This window comes from Eutrigla gurnardus (genome assembly GCF_963514095.1).
Source record: "Eutrigla gurnardus genome assembly, chromosome: 19".
Classification (NCBI taxonomy): Eukaryota; Metazoa; Chordata; class Actinopteri; order Perciformes; family Triglidae; genus Eutrigla; species Eutrigla gurnardus.
The window spans coordinates 22,001,559-22,017,710 of NC_139930.1; the positions used below are offsets into that span (position 1 = coordinate 22,001,559).

At 42.1% G+C, this 16,152-nt stretch overlaps 1 protein-coding gene across 6 annotated transcripts in view; it reads right to left on the minus strand.

The window, feature by feature from the left end:
* Positions 1–16,152, minus strand: part of LOC311030062 (membrane-associated phosphatidylinositol transfer protein 2-like) — a 42,291-nt gene that overhangs the window by 10,970 nt on the left and 15,169 nt on the right. For 3 of the 6 annotated variants that reach the window (XM_084035599.1, XM_084035602.1, XM_084035598.1), the window contains 14 exons: positions 14,518–14,738; positions 7,397–7,611; positions 6,632–6,753; positions 6,072–6,305; positions 3,927–4,259; positions 3,587–3,682; positions 3,105–3,209; positions 2,938–3,002; positions 2,553–2,600; positions 1,851–1,941; positions 1,137–1,290; positions 860–1,049; positions 645–764; positions 262–464 (listed from right to left, as the gene is read on the minus strand). In XM_084035599.1, the coding sequence (XP_083891725.1) occupies positions 262–464; positions 645–764; positions 860–1,049; positions 1,137–1,290; positions 1,851–1,941; positions 2,553–2,600; positions 2,938–3,002; positions 3,105–3,209; positions 3,587–3,682; positions 3,927–4,259; positions 6,072–6,305; positions 6,632–6,753; positions 7,397–7,611; positions 14,518–14,595 (2,054 nt within the window). In that variant the 5' untranslated portion in view covers positions 14,596–14,738. Of the gene's footprint in view, positions 1–261; positions 465–644; positions 765–859; positions 1,050–1,136; positions 1,291–1,850; positions 1,942–2,552; positions 2,601–2,937; positions 3,003–3,104; positions 3,210–3,586; positions 3,683–3,926; positions 4,260–6,071; positions 6,306–6,631; positions 6,754–7,396; positions 7,612–14,517; positions 14,739–14,833; positions 14,867–16,152 lie in introns of those variants that run through there. The other 3 variants (XM_084035603.1, XM_084035601.1, XM_084035600.1) reach the window with 2 other exon arrangements.

Consider the following 16,152-nt stretch of genomic DNA (forward strand, 5'->3'; position numbering starts at 1 on the left):
TTTAGAAAAAAGACATTATCACAGATAAGCAATATAGAAATATATTTTCCACTCCCTTATTTTGGGAGTTCCTATTTCTTGTTCTTTTGATTTACTTATCACGTGGAAGTCAGTGAGGCGAGCAGTCAGTCAGTCTGTTGCCTCAAAATGCTTAGAAGACATAAAATGTCTTTAGTTTTAGCCAAACTAATGACTAAAAGTAATATCCCTAAATGCTGCATGTGTCAGCTGAAATCTGCGGGAGACGTTTGTGACATTCACCTGGACAGGAAGGCCTGGTGATGTTTGATGGTGTCTAGCTCGTACGTGGAAGAGTCGCTGCGTTTGCGCGGAAGTTGTCTCTTGGGGTCGTCTGGCCCCGAGCAGCGAGGAATGTCAATGTTGCTGCGGCTGAGATGACGGCTTCCTTCGAGGGACGGCGAGACGCTATTTATGACGATACCCGGAGAGAGAAGGTCTGTGTCCTGAGAGACGGAGAGAAAGTTTCTACAGTTTGACATTTTCTTCACAGTTTTAAAGTTGTCACACTAGCAGGAAATTGGAAATCTATACTATTGGCTGGTTTGCCATGATAAGGATATCCTAGTTTCCCTCAGGATTAATTGCAATGATTATAAAGTTTCATCTGGAGAATGATTTGTTACCTGTACACTGATGGCGCTGCCCCGTCTGCTGCTGTTTTGGCTTTCCAACACCGTCAGCGAGCTGCTGCACAGAGCATCGAACCCCAGGATACCTCCGACACAGTCCCCAATAACACACACCTGCATTAAAGCCCGAAAACACGAGTCAGCTTCATCCGAACATGACTCGCAAAGCAGCTGAGAATTAAACAGAAACCTCCAGGTTACACACCGACCTGGCCGTTAAAAGACGTTCCCTCTTGAGACTTGACGAAGTCGCTGTACACCTGATTGGCTCGTAGAATGACGGTTGCGACGGCGTCTTGGTACTGTGGCGCGGAGGTAGCCAAAAGAGGCAGAGCAGCTAGAGGGATGTGGTCCTGACTGCTGGACAGGCAGCCCTCGTCGTAGCTGTAGGGGCTGAGGCTGCGGAGCAGAGAGGAGATGCCGTTACCTGTCCGTCTAACAGCAGCATACTGAAATGCTGTTGAGTACCAAAGAAGTAGAGCTCACTTGGAGACTAGCGAGAATGCGTCGACACACACTGCGGGACAGGGGACCATCCGGATGGCGATGCGGCCCAACGCTGCAGGGTAATGGACCCTCATCACCGTCTCAAAAGCTCCACTCAACGTGTTTACATCTCCCTGCTTGCTGTTCTGTTCACCTACAAATAAGTTGCTCTGTTCAACAAGCTGTATTTTCTGTCTCACATTGATTCATTTGAAGACCCGCAGTTATTCATCGGTGTTTTTCTCATGTTTCCACGGTGATTTGAGAATCAAAGAACAGAGAGAGTAGCACGCCTGCGGTGCGGAAGTGATTTAAATAATCAGGTTTAAGGGAAGACGCATGTGTTTGGGAAGTGGATAGACTTGGATTGTACTGCACGAGTTGTTTGTTTGCTGTTCATGAAGATTTCTCTCTGTTTTTGGATTCACCGTGGAAACATGAGAGGAAAAACAAACGTTTTCTTCAAGAATTCAAAGTAACAAATGGTGACTCATTGATATAAAAATGTATATATTTTGGGTGAAGTAGTCTTCTTGAGGTTAGCTGTTAGCTTTTTCTCTGAAAACAGATACCTGCTGCTGGAAACAACCAAAACAGTAAAGTTGTGGCCCGCAAACCAAAAAACAATGAGATGAAAGACACTCAAACGCTAAGAATTTAGACTTAGCAAGTGTGACTTTCCTAATAATATCGCAGGATTTAGTGAAACTGTACCAGAGCCAGTGTCCAGAATGTTGCCTCCGTGCAGGACCAGAACCAGGACGTGAGTTTTGGACGACTGGAGACACTGCTGAGACGAACAGTCCTGCAGGTAAGAGGGCAGAAGACAGACGGGAAGGAAACAGGAAACGGGGTTAATGGGGGTGAAGGAGCGAGCTGATTGCTGTGGAGATAGGATGCTAAAAGAAGATTAATGGATAGAATTCTGTCAGTAGATGAGTTTTCTGTTTTAAATAACGGAATCTTTTTGGGTTTTGAACTGTTGGTCAAACAAAATAGAAGGCATCACTTTGTGGTACTTTGATATTTTAATCAGATGAAGCAAAAATAATCATTAGTCGGAGCTCGGCAAAAACACAACAATTAAAGCTCCAGAACGGCTACTCAAGGGACATTTTGGGAAAACGATTTTGCCTTGAATGTGAGAAATTAAAAGGAGCGCTCCTCCGACAACGAATAGTTGGATCAACACCACTCTTCTGTTTGCTAAATATGAAGTATGTAGCAGCCAGTTAGCTTAGCTTAGCATAAACAGCTAGCCTTGCTCAGCCCAACGGTAACAAAATCAGTTAACCACCTCTAAACCTACTTAACATGTGAAACTGCTTTTAATCTGTACACTAAGATCACTAGTTCTACTCTATTCTGTCTAAACTCAGCCTTTGGTGCTCTGCTGGCTGCAGGACTGAGACTTACTTTTAGTTTTTTGACGGACTGATGTCTTTGCCTTTTTGAGACACGGCACTGGATACAAAGAGCAAGAACACACACACACACATCATTTATACAAACTCACAGTGTAGCCTGTGAAAGCATAATGTCCCTGTGTTAATGGTGCACAACAAGTGCTAAGTGATCAGTCCGGGCGTTTAATCGTTTACCTCGGGTGAAATGAAACTCAGCTCATGGCTGCAGTGGAGAGTGGATCCTAATTTCACTACACTGGCAGGATGACTGAAAGCTAATTTAGGAGGAGGAGTGTTATCTACAAGCTATTTAATTAAGGGTGTTAGTGTGTGTGTGTGTGTGTGTGAAAGCGAGAGACATGAATGAAATGAGAAAAAAAGTGAAGAAACTGTACCTCCATCTGCCTCTCCTCATTACTCATGGCAGCATACTCCCCGCCCGACTCCTGATACAACGTTTCTGTGAAAACAGAAATTCATTCAGCAGAGAAAATAGGACTTAAACTTTAAATGTGAGGTCCTATTTCTCAGCACGGCATCGGATATATGTGGGTCAACCTACCTTGTGCTTCATCCACCTCTATTGTTTCTATCTTGTCCATCAGATCGTTGGAGCTCCACTTGGTGATTTCTTTGGCAAACATCTCCTCGTTGTCAGAAAAATCCTCTAAAGACACAGATAATACAAACAGTTGCGTAACACAGACCAGAAAAGTCTGTATTTATTTGAAGCTCTATCTATCTTTCCGGCAGCTATTTTGAAGGGCAAAACCGTTTATTGCAGGTTAAATTGTGTGAAACTAAAATAACAACCTACAGCTTCTCCTCTACAACACAATGCACCTGAACTACCTGAAAGGAAACCTCAAGGTGTTCAACAGATACTATTTCTCCGCCCACACTGAGAGTTATAATACATGTACATCCAATCCTGTTTGAGTACCGTAAAGCCAGACCGAAGCAGGCGGGAGGAATGAAACACAAAGAAACCGTGTCTGTTATTATGTGTTGTATTGTGTAACATGCGGACAGCGATGATTTTACCATGAGCATCGAAGAACTCGTCGTCTGTGCTGTCCTCCGAGTCTCGGGCGATGCTCTGCATCCTCCACTCTGAAATGCTCTGGTGAGACGGACTCCCTGTGAACATACACAACGCAGCGGGAGGTCGTGATGTTAAAGGGGGAGAGATGTTCGCCATAGTCAGCATATTATCTACAGCAGAGTGAGTTTGGAGGAACAGACAGGAGGACCAACAGGGGAGCAAAGCAATGTTCTGCTGTGGATGTATTCTAGACATTAAAAATATATATATATATTCAGAAAATGTAAAGTACTATCCCTTTAACCTTACAGCAATGAGAAAAGATTTGCATGAGCTCACCGCCTCTCTTAGACGACCTGTTGGAGGATCGGGAGGATTGGGACCACTGCTTGGTGAGCTCCCCTCGTGTCTCGAGTGAATCTCCCAGCTTTCCTCCGTCGGCCTCCGCAGCAGATCCCGCGGTCTCAGCTCCCTGCTCCTGGTCCTGGCTGATCGAGGAGCCGTTGGTCTCGGTTCCCCCCTCTTCACTGAGGCTGTAATGGGCCATCTTCTTAGCTAAAGCCAGCTGGGTCTCCAGCTCCAGCTGCCGAATGTCTTCGATGGTCAGGCCGTACCACTCGTCCTGCCAGCACCAGGCCTGCCGGTGGGCTCGAACCATCACTTTACGCAAGCCTGCAAGGACGGCGAGAGGTGTTAATTGACATTTTAATCAGGCACAAGTCATATCTCTGTGACATAAATCAACCAAAGTGGATTCACCTTAAGCACATGTAGTTATAGTTGGCATATACAGAATGTCTTGTCAAGAGATTCACAGTTAAAATGTCAGGTAAAGGTCCCGAGCAAAGGTGTCGTCTCCACCAAACAAACAACGGGAATGCTATTTAGCAAATGACACGTTATAATGAAAACTGAACCAGAAACGTGGCCTTGAAATTCTGTATTTTAATTGCATAGGTTTCATTGATAGAAAAGTAAGACTGAGAGAATTAATTCTACTTAAAACTTGATTTTTACTAGTGAACTTTAAATGGAGGACATTTACTTGTATCGGAGTATTTTCTTGTATTGTATTATTATTTTTAACTAAATGATTTAGCGGTGATTAATGAAACCTCTCTGGTGTGGGAGCAGAGAGAGAGAGAGAGAGAGAGAGACAGAGACAGAGAGAGAGGCGAGTGGGAAGATAGTGAAAAAGAACAAGGTGAGTGTGAGGGATAGTAAGCAGTGAGGCAAAACGAATAAATAAAATACTAAAGACACCTTATAGAAAGCGAGAGGAGGAGCACGGAGAAGAAGTCTGGCTCCCCGAGATAACACGGCAGACTGGATTAATTTCCTGCCGCTGGTAACGTTTCCCTGCTGTGATTTAAGACTGTTTACACTCTCGCAGCCTTCGGCTCACTCCCTCGCAGCGTTTTACTTCCAGGCTAATGAAGCAGCAGCTGCTCTATCTTCATGCTTTTCTCACTCGGCGGTCTAATCAACAGATCTTCAACCACAAAATGTGTTGGGTTCTTTTTTTGTGTGCCCCCGTCGAATCCTCCAACTTTCCTTTACTTTTGTGTTGTTTTTTTTATGCTAATATCTGTTTATTGGGCTTCTTCTGCTCTAAAATATTAATCTCATCTGAATTAAAGCTGATTATGACCCACAAGTTTTGATGCAACGTCTTCATAATAAACTGCGCTGGAAGATTCTTTGGTTTGTCCAACGCACAACCTTTCACTGCATATTCATCTGTTTGCTAATTTGGGCTTTTATTGCCCCGGTTGGATGTTTTAATCATGATCTGCTCGGTTTTTATAACCAGCTGGCGCTTGTTCAGTTCATCAAAAGAGACGCTGTTTGAAATTAAATCTCCTTTGACGGATCACCTCTCAGTTTTGTTTAGAGAGGATCCAGGGATTTCTATAAATAACTTTTCTTTGAATCAGGCAATGTCATTGGGATCGAGATCATAAAATAACATATCGGGAGAATACCAAATATATATGTCAAAATCTGTTTGTCGGAGTAATTGATGCTCAGCACCAGTGGTGGAAAAAGCAGTCAAACATTTAGCGTCGCTGAAGGCGATCACATCTGTTGTTTTCTTATAGTTGTTATTATTTTCTTTTAAAAACAAGGAGGGACAAAAATGGTGCCACCTAGACACAGAAGACACACTTAAAAAAGATTTATCCATCCTTTGTTATCCATGACACCAACTTTTCAATATTATATATTCATTCCAAATCCTTCCGGGGTTCACTGATTTATTTGGATTATTATTATTGCTGTAGGACTCGACTCATAGATCAATAGAAAAGAGAACAAAATGCATAAAAGGTGACACACACACACACACACACACACACACACACACACACACACACACACACACACACACACACACACACACACACACACACACACACACACACACACACACACACACACACACACACACACACACACACAGAGATCATGTGCCATACCTACCCACGTCGTGGATGAAGCGCTCGATCTTTGACTGCATGCCCCAGTATCTGAACTCCACTTTGCAGAGCTTGTAGGCGCACATGACGGGACTTTCACCGTGGTTCTGGTTGATCTCCTCGATCCAGTCGTCCGACAGCGGGCCCCGCTTGGTTTTGACCGACTGATACAGTTTAGGGTCTTCTTCCGCCAGGTACTCATGGGGTGCAATGTAGTCCTTGACGATGTCTATGGGGTCTGCAAAGGGGGAACACATTTATCACACCGATGCAGATGTGAGCAGCAGGTTTGACCAGGACAGATGTTGCAGCGCCCTGACTGAACACCTGTCTCAAAAGGTGAGTGTGTGTGTGTGTGTGAGAGGGAGAGAGTGTGTTTTACGTGATGTGTCCCTGCAGGAAATATGCAATGTCTGCACATTTTAAGTATATTTAGACTCAACATTCCCTCAGTCTGCATCACTCTTCATCACACTGACTGAATCCTGATCCTGCTTACAAGTAAATCAGAATCCAGTCCGGGGGTTTTCAGAAAAGTAGCGGGTTCCTGCGTGCGCCACTTACCCACGGTCCTCTGTCTCTTTTCAGCAGACGACATATTGAAGACGTCCACTTGATTTCCAGTATCTGGTTTATAATACGTCTCAATGTCTATAGAGAATTTCTCTACAAAGGGACAGGTATACCTGAGAAACACAAAATAAACAGTTTAGAAGAAGGACGCAGGTTTTATTATACTTTTTACATTCTTGTTAAAAAGAACCAAGGAGATGTGCTTCGTGTCGATGTGGCCTACATGTATACAACTTAACAAGTAGCCTGTGTATGTGCTTTATTTTTCACACCTCCTATCCATCATTTAATTTATTCTACCAATGTTATTTCATCTTACACTAATGTTTACTGTTGAAATATAAATAAAATGATACAGCAGTGTCCCTGAAGCACCTTCCTCCACTACTTTTTATCAAATACATGTAAATACACACAGCTGTGACAAGTTGGGTCTATTAATCCTCAAATAAAGTCATCTGGAGGATTTAACAGTTGAGTACTGTACTGTTTGAAAAAAACACAGCTCCATCAGCAATATCAAGTATTTCATTTTATTAATTTATGAATCTACATGTCATAAAATAAAACCATTAACAGCATTTTATTGCTCAGAGTTCAGTCTTTCTACTTTAAATACGCCAGCTGCCTAAAAGTCACTTTATGTAATGTATCTTGAGTGTACAGGACACAGGGATGACTATGTAATATCTTCATGTCCAAATCCCTAATATTTTAAAGTGCGTGTGATGAGTCACTTCCGTGCGGCGGTCTCACCGGGTCCGCGTGTAGGGGTAGGCGTTCCAGGACTCCTCCTCCACTCGGAGGGCAGCTTGGGGCAGAATGGAGCAGAACCAGGACGGGATGTGTTTGCCGATGTGGTAGACCTTATGCGTGTACTGACCCGAGCCTCCGGGGCCGTCCTCGTACGGCTTGTTCTCCAGGATCTCCACGCCGCTGCCCTCGCCACAGCTCTCCTCTCGGCTCTTTTTCTGCAAGATGCCAAAAAAAAGACAGAGGGAGGAGGAGAGATTAGATTCATCAAAAATTTTAAAAGATATTTCGCCGTCTTGCATTTTGTTGTATTATTTAATGGGTGGAGATTTAATTTAATTTGTGCAATGAAGGGGTTTAACCTGCATTTACATTATATTTTGTTTTTTTTCCCAAGAGAAATAGAAATGCTTTCTACTTAAAATCTCATTTGGTTTCTTTGACAGAGACCTGAAACTTTATGATTAATGTAAACTATGAGAAACTCTTCATCACCCTTGTTCATTGAGTGTGACTTTTTTTTATAAAAGCAAAGACTATTTTCTTCCTTTATTTGAATTAATGTTGTACTTCCATCTGTCTGTTCTGTTGCATCTTTGATTTATGGTCAATTCTAGTGTCTCGTAAGGAAACTAAATAAAAAATAATCTTCTGTCAAGCTTTGTTTTTCTCCACAGGAGAACTGAGGATGCTGGTCCTGGATGCTCCAGAAGAGTTGAGGGAAACATAAGTGATTCGTTTTTGGATGGTTTTAAAAATGAATCCAAAATTTGTACATCAGCCAGGGTTTGCATTGTACGGTAAAGCTTGATCACTTACTTTAGATGGACTTTTATAATCTCTCACACTATTTGGAGGTACTTTAGTAACAAAATCAAACTGACACTGCAAAAGACCTCACCCAGCCCTGGTTGCCTGACACACATCCTCCCATCTTTCCTTTAACATTAAATTAAACCCCCTGAGACCCTCACGCAGCGCTCCCTGCCTCCCGTACCTCAACCGTGTGAAAACCCATCACAGAGCTGGAAGGACGACGCAGCTGAAGCAAATTGATGAGCACGAAAGAATAAAAAAAGAAAAAGATGCCACACAGAAAAAGCAGAATAAACTGCTTTTCTTTTCATTCTTTCAGTCACGCCCTCCTGATTCCTCCACGCCTCACTCGGCCTCTGATTTCTCTCTCCTCTCCTTCTGTGCTTAACAATCCAAATTCTTCTGAGTGTTTTTTACTTTTACGAGGTCCAGGACTGTAAAGAAGCTGTTCTCTGCGTCGAGGAGGTAAAATGTAATGACACATTTTACATTTTACACAAATGTGACCTCCTCGAATAAAAAGGCAGCAGATGGTTCGACCCAACAGATCCTGTAATGCTGAGCTGTGAGTTAAGCCAGAGAGGGAGACGTGGATTACAGCATCATAGATCTCCACGAGAGGCTCTCCATTAAGACTGTAACCGTCTGGATCCTGAGTGTTTATATGGCTGGGAATATACATTAAACCACTCCAGGATCTGATACTGGAGCCCAATTATCTACCTTTAAGGTAAAGGAGGAGCGATCAACCAGTGCTGAAATCTTGAAGTCAATTAATCAATTTCAAATAACAAGGAAGAATGTCAGAAATGGTCTCCGTTTCCAGCCTATAAAACGGGCAAAATGCTCTACATGTCTGAAACAGCAGCTAAATTCCAATCAATACGTTTGATTAGTGCTTGTTTGCTTTTCGTTGTCATTAACATACATATTAGGTCCAGATTAACCCCTAGTTTCTCTCGTTGCCTCTGCAAAGTGTAGTGGTATATATTTCCAGATAAATGTTAATTTATTAAAAGAAAGTATAGATCCGATATAAGTTCTGTCGTTTTCCACAATTCACAATAAATGTATAGCAGGGAACTCACTGGGATAAAAACTGACACATTTTAACAAGCGCTAAGAGATAGAGTTCAGTATTGTTTGTAAAAATGTGTTAAGCATTAAATGTCAAGGATTTATTGACCCCTTCTGTGCCTGGGTTTTCCCCGGTGGATGCAGCTCTGCTGGTTGTTCCTCGATCCAGACTCGTGACCAAAGGTGACTTTCTTTTATAGAAAAGCCCTCATGAATAGTTAATATGTTGCCTCCTTCACAGGTCTTCTCCGTTTATATTTTATTCCATCGTGGTTTCTGGTTTTTATCAGCTGATTTCTATTTCTTGTTAAGAAAAGTGCTATAAAAATAATTTTTATGTCTGCTTGAGTCGGCAGTCTATCAAAACTTTTATGACAAAGTGACGACTTCATTAATGTGGATCGGTGATGCCTCGCCATCAAGATCGGTATCGGCCCTGATATGAGCAGCGTATCCCCTATTTATTACCACAGAGTGAACCTGGGCTCCTTGAGGCCTCTGAGGGTCTGGGGTCCACTTTAAGCAGCCTTGACACACACACAGCAATGATGTGGCAGGTACGTATAACCACCTGTCATTTAAATCAATTAATGAAATGTTAAATCTTTGTTTGCGCACGCTGCTGAGCTTTAATCTCGCTGCTGTGTCAGCCAGATGACCGTACTGTACTTATATTGCATGCGGATGTCAAACAGATGATTGAAAAGCAGTTTTATTCCTTCCATTGTAATGTGCCGTGGGTCGAGGAACGGCGCTGCGCGAATACAAATCATCGCAATCATTATTAACAGCATGAGTGGGGTGCTCGGGGTCAAGAGTGAGAGCTCAGATTGAACACGGAGCTGTCTCTCCACGAAGACTTCAGGGAGGCGATATCAGCGGTGAAGGTCAGGGGAGGCAAACAGCTGGAAAATTGCTGTAATCTAGCAGGTAATGTAATTTGGGGCGAGGAGCTAAGGGCCTTAAATTATCCTCGTCGTGTCTGCTGCAGTACAGGAGAGGAGAGGATCTGTATTAATGACACACATCTGAGAGCTGGAGTCGACTGTACAGCATGTCTCCAGGGACTCTCGGGTTTATGAATCTTTATGAAAACAACAGATGCTACAGGTCTTTGTTGGGTAGAAGGCAGAAGGTATATATAAATATAAATATGTATATATATAAAGTATATATATTCTGCTGCTTTACTGGAAAACAACTGTCTTGCAAACAACAGAGGGAGCTTTTTAAACCGAAGGATGCTGCGTCTGCTGCTGACGTGTGTTTCCGCTGGTGTTTGGCTGTCATCAAAATCAGACAACACACACACACACACACACACACACACACACACACACACACACACACACACACACACACACACACACACACACACACACACACACACACACACACACACACACACACACACACACACACAATCATTGAGGCATGAAAGAAGCCAGCAAGACCAGAGTGTACAGCAGCTCTGTGAGGCAGAACTTATGCACAGCGATGCTTCCGGCCAAATATTACTGTCAGGAGGCAAACATGCTTTCAATAACGAATAAATCAAAAGTACCAAAGGAAGTCTTCAAATGATTTCAAATGTTCTTAAGGCATTTCACATGAAAACATAAATGCCGACGTTGTGGTGGAGCTACAGCAGAAATCAGGGAATCACCGAAGTCAGTCCATCCAGTAGATGTTAAGTTATTTAATTTAGATAAATGAAAAACTTTGAGCTTCATGAAAAGTCAGGGGATCCTCAAAGGGTTTAGAATTCTGGTATGTGTATTGATACTTGATACAAAAGAAAACTCATGATTCTCATGTTCCATAATCCAGTATTTGTGTGGTATGATGATATATTTTTACACTTTTTTTACACCGGCCATTTCCCATATTCCCACATTAGGTCGGCATGGAAAGGTTGAAGGTGGCTCGCGGATCCAACCGTGACATCACCGCTCGCCTTGACCTCACCGCTTCCCGGGGCTGTGGACTTAGTACTCGCTTCGCCCTCTCTCCCTGCGGGGGAGGAACGGGGCTCATGGTGCCACGGATTCAATGTTAGGAGACTAAAACGATGGATAAACTTAACCAAGAGCACATAATATACCCAAATATTTCCTGGAAGAATTGTGTGTTTTGGTACTAATCATGAGGGGGAAAGAGAGTACCCAATTACAGTTAATTAACTCTAATTCATTGTTATCGTAACCAAGAGATTCTTTAAGTTGGTGCACAGCAGGTCAGTTTAATTTCTGCAGGCAAACATGTGACTCAACATATATGAAGAATAACGTTATCAATAAGGAATACATATTTATTTGGGTTTTAATGTAATTAGTACCATACAACTTTAGTTCCAGGAATCTCACTAAGAAATAATTGGGAGATGATGAAAGGAAAATACAGATCTATAAAGTAAGAAGTTCCACGTTGGGAAAGAGGAGTCAGAAAACAATGGAGAGGTATTTATCCAGTTTGAAACTGAGACACAAACTGTTCACAGGAAATCTGAGTGAAAAAGAGATTCAGCCAATACGCAGAGAGGGGCCGACGGGAGAAAAGAAGAATGAGAAGAAGAAGTGAAACAAAAACGGATCCCGCGTACGATCTGAGAAGTGTGACGAGCTTTTGTGCAGATGCTCTGTGGCATCATAAAAAGGGTCTGGCTTTGCTGAGGGTCTCGGTTCTGCCGGGCTGAGTTGTCCCTGAATAATTCATGTGACACCGCAAGGTTAGCATTAACTAGGGGTGCACAACTCCCCTCCTCGGGCGAACGCACAGTCCAGCAGCAGAAGCTCATGCATCAAACACCGGCTGCTCAAACATTTCATGCCCCCCCCTGCATGAGTCGTTTTTCACATTCTTTGCTCACTTTTCAACTCGGGCATAAAAAAACACAAAACAACAACAACTGCAACAACGAGAATGAGAACTATATAGTTTAGAAAGTAACTTAATAGACGATTTTTGGTTCACATTTTGAAAATATAGTTTGCTAAAAATACTGAAATATCTCAACAACTATTGGATGGATTGTCGTGACATTTGTTGCAGAAATTCACGTTCCCCAGAGGATGAATCCTACAGACTTTGGTGATCATCTGACATTTTCTTTCGCGCCACCATCAGTTGGTAATTTTGTTTTTTATTGATGTCTCCATCCAAAAACAGACATTCATTTGCTACAGACATTCATGTTCCCCACAGGATGAACCCTACTGACCTGATGCTTTGGTTTATGACCAAATACAGAATGAATGGCATTCCCATCAGCCTCAGCTGTACTTGCAGCTGTGTTTACTGCTTATTAGCAAATGTTAACGCGAACATGGTAAACATCAGCTTTGTCATCGTGGGCATGATGCATGTTGATCTGCATTTGCTAAGGTTGGATTGAAATAGTTTGAGTTTCTTGGAAAGGAAAACTACAGCACTTCTTAACCATATTTATATAAAGCTTGGATTACGTAAATTTACTGAGAAAAGGATGGGGAAATAAGGTCTGGTCATTCCATTTCCAGGTCTTTTTGGTTTTATTTTACGCCCCCTCTGGTTCAATGTAATATTTTTCTATTTGAAAAAAAATGTTGTTACTATATCCCAGGAAAAGACCAGAACTAGCAGCATGTTAGTTGACTACCCGACCGTCGTTTCCCACTAAAGACATTTAATTTAAATTTTAAAGGAACGTCAATGACCTAATCCGGCAGTCGGTGTGGGACTAAGTCAAGTGTGTGTGTGTGTGTGTGTGTGTGTGTGTGTGTGTGTGTGTGTTCATAGTAATGAAGGAACATGTCATGTCGTGTGTTCATGTTATTGTGTCCACACCCTGTGCTGTACATGAGTGATGCAATTTAAAGCGTTTAAAGTCATTTAGAGCTAGACGCCATGTTGCCATGGCAACGCCGACTGCACCATCATGTCTGTCTCCCTCCCTCCTCGTCTCTCTCTCTCTCTTTCCGCCCATATCACAAACAAATGATGCCATGCTGCAGCTGATGTCACCAGTTACCATGGCAACCGGCACTCAGCTGTGACGCTGAGCAGGAGGAGGGGTCCAGCAGTGTGTGCGTGTAATGTGCTTCATCAAAGCTGATATTCAGAAGGTTGAAGATTTGGTTTTATATGCTTCATATATATATTTACAATCCATCTATAATTTTCGTCATCCGGATTTTCTACACTGTTATTTTATTGTTATAATAATGGTTTATTCTGACATCTATGTCATATCTCTCCGTCCAGGAAGAGGGATCCCCCTCTGTTGCTCCTCCTCATGTTTCTTCCATTTTTTCCCCCTCAGAAGGTCACATATGACGGCGTATTAGGATCCTTGTAAGTTAAAAACAAATTATTGGGGGAAGGGGTTAACATTCCTGAGAGAAAAATCTGAATTGATATGATTAAAGTAATACATTTGCGGGGAAACTGGCATCTTGTGATTTTTCCTTCAAGTTCTTATATAATAAATATAATGAATATATTTTGCACTGATTACTGCATTGTTTAACAGTAGCGTCTGCGTTGTGATGAGGTTGATCCAACTTTGAAAAGTGCAGCAAGATGTTACCACTTAATTTTCAGAGTATATTCAACTTATTTTTTTCTCAGAAAATAAAGCCTAAGATTTCTTATAATTGCTTTGATAAAAATGTTAATGATAAAAAAAACAGGAATATTTGAACAATATCCAACCCTGTTCTTGTTATTCTTTTTCTTTCTCCTTAACTACTTAGACATGTTTTGTGTTCAAACAACAGACTGAATTATCAAAATGATTCAATCAGTCGAATGTGTTCATTCAAATATATTATTTAGACTCTTTCAATAATCTGAGAATTGTTATTCAACACAATCAAATGCTTTATTTTCCTTGATGTAGCGCTAGAACATGTATTTTTTTAGCAGATTTTTTGGGATGTGTGTAAGTAAGAGTGTGTGTGTGTGTTTTCCACAAAATTATTAAATGAAACACAATCTACAGGCATATGGAGCACCATCTGGCCTGCAGAGCCAACACTGCCCCTGTGACTCCTTCTTGGCTGCAGTTTTGCTGGTACAGTATGACATGATGACACTTTAAACTCCTGACCTCCAGCCTCCTCTGCCCACCTTCACACACAAACCTGAAAAATACTCCAGATTTCCAGCTTTCCTTAACAAACCGCACTTTAATTTCAGATAAGAATTAATTTAATTACGGTGACTTTGTCGCCTGAGGGAAACCCACTCACCTGGATCATGTAGAGCTGAGCAATGCGGTACTCCTCCACGCTCATCGGCATGGGGATGCGATACTCCTTGATCAGCATGGTTGTGCTTGATTTGGGCCGACTCCGTTTGTGTGTGTGTGTGTGTGTCCAGAGTGTAAAGAGGGTTGACGCTCCTCTCGGTCGGCTTCACTACCCGAGCAGCATGTTCAAACAGCGAGGATGGGAGTCATCGTTATTCACACCTGAGAGGAGACGAGAAAACAGACTTTCAGCCGGATAAACGTAGAAGGAAAAAAGGTTGAAGAATATGTTGTTTGTAGCTTCCAGCATTACTTACAAATCAGAGGAGGAGTTAGCATGTTTGCCTTGAGGATTAACCCCCCCCCCCCACCCCCCCACCCGAACACAATCCAACGCTTCCTGTGTCTGCGTCCTCCAGCCCTCCTACAGATCTATTACAAGGTAATCCACTGACCAATCCACTGCAACATCCCTGAAATCCCCCAGTAACCTAAATCCCAACTGTGTCTAAACACACACTAAAGATTCAGCCAAGTTGTGTTACTGTCACTTTATACTTCTACACCATTATAGAGGGAAATATTGTATTGTATTTTTTACTGCACTACATGTATTTGACAGCTGACATTCCTAGTTCATTTACACATTAAGATTAAATACACAAAATACAGATTACATTAAAAATCTGATGCATTTATTGCACAAAATCTGTTTTTTAAAATCGTTTCAGTCCTAACATGCAATAACTGATTTTTTTTTGGCCACTTGAGGGCAGCAGAAACAAGCTCTGAACGCAGCAGTGACATAGCATCAGTATTTAGGTTAATGTGGTGAACTTAGTGGACTTCCCACATCCAGAAGTTACAGAGCAACATGATGACTCATCAGGAGTCTTTGTGTTTGTGTCCACAAGATGAATTTAAGTCAGTTTAGCTCTGTATTTTGGTCTCCGCCACCTCCTGAGGGAAATAGCTGTCTCTTTAGCTGCTAAATGTAAAATACTTTCTTCCAACATCAACACCCATCTATCCGAACGTTAGTGAAAGAGTGTGATCAGTCACACGCAGACAGGGACGACTTATGGTCACATAACAATGGCTACTTAATCTTAGATTAAGAAAGTAAATCTGATGCTCTTAACAAGACAGAGAAAAGGGGCGGAGCTGAAGTGTCAAATGAGAAGTGTGTGTGTGTGTAGGTTGTGTCCCACCGTCTGTCCCTCTGTGCATGATTAGGTTATGTATGCTTGGTCAAGCTGCTGCAGCAGATGAACCGTAGAGGTCAGGAAGTACAGTATGACAGTGAAAGTCTTCCTGCCGACAAAACGCCTCAGGCTTCATTAGCTTTTTTAATGTTTATTTTAAACTTCAGCCACGCCGGACCCCGGGGCGGCTTCAACGTCACTGTCCACAGTTTTGGCTCAGACTGAAATGTCTCAACAGCTATTGGATAAACTGCCAAGAAATATGGAAATTACATTAATTTCCTGAGTGACAACATTAACATTTCATCTGGCACCACCAGGTCAAAATTTTAACTTGGAAATATCCTAATACCTAAAATAAATACTCCAAGAAATGTTTATTTATTACCTTTATAATACAAATAAGATGATCTAAGCGTACCTTTTAATAT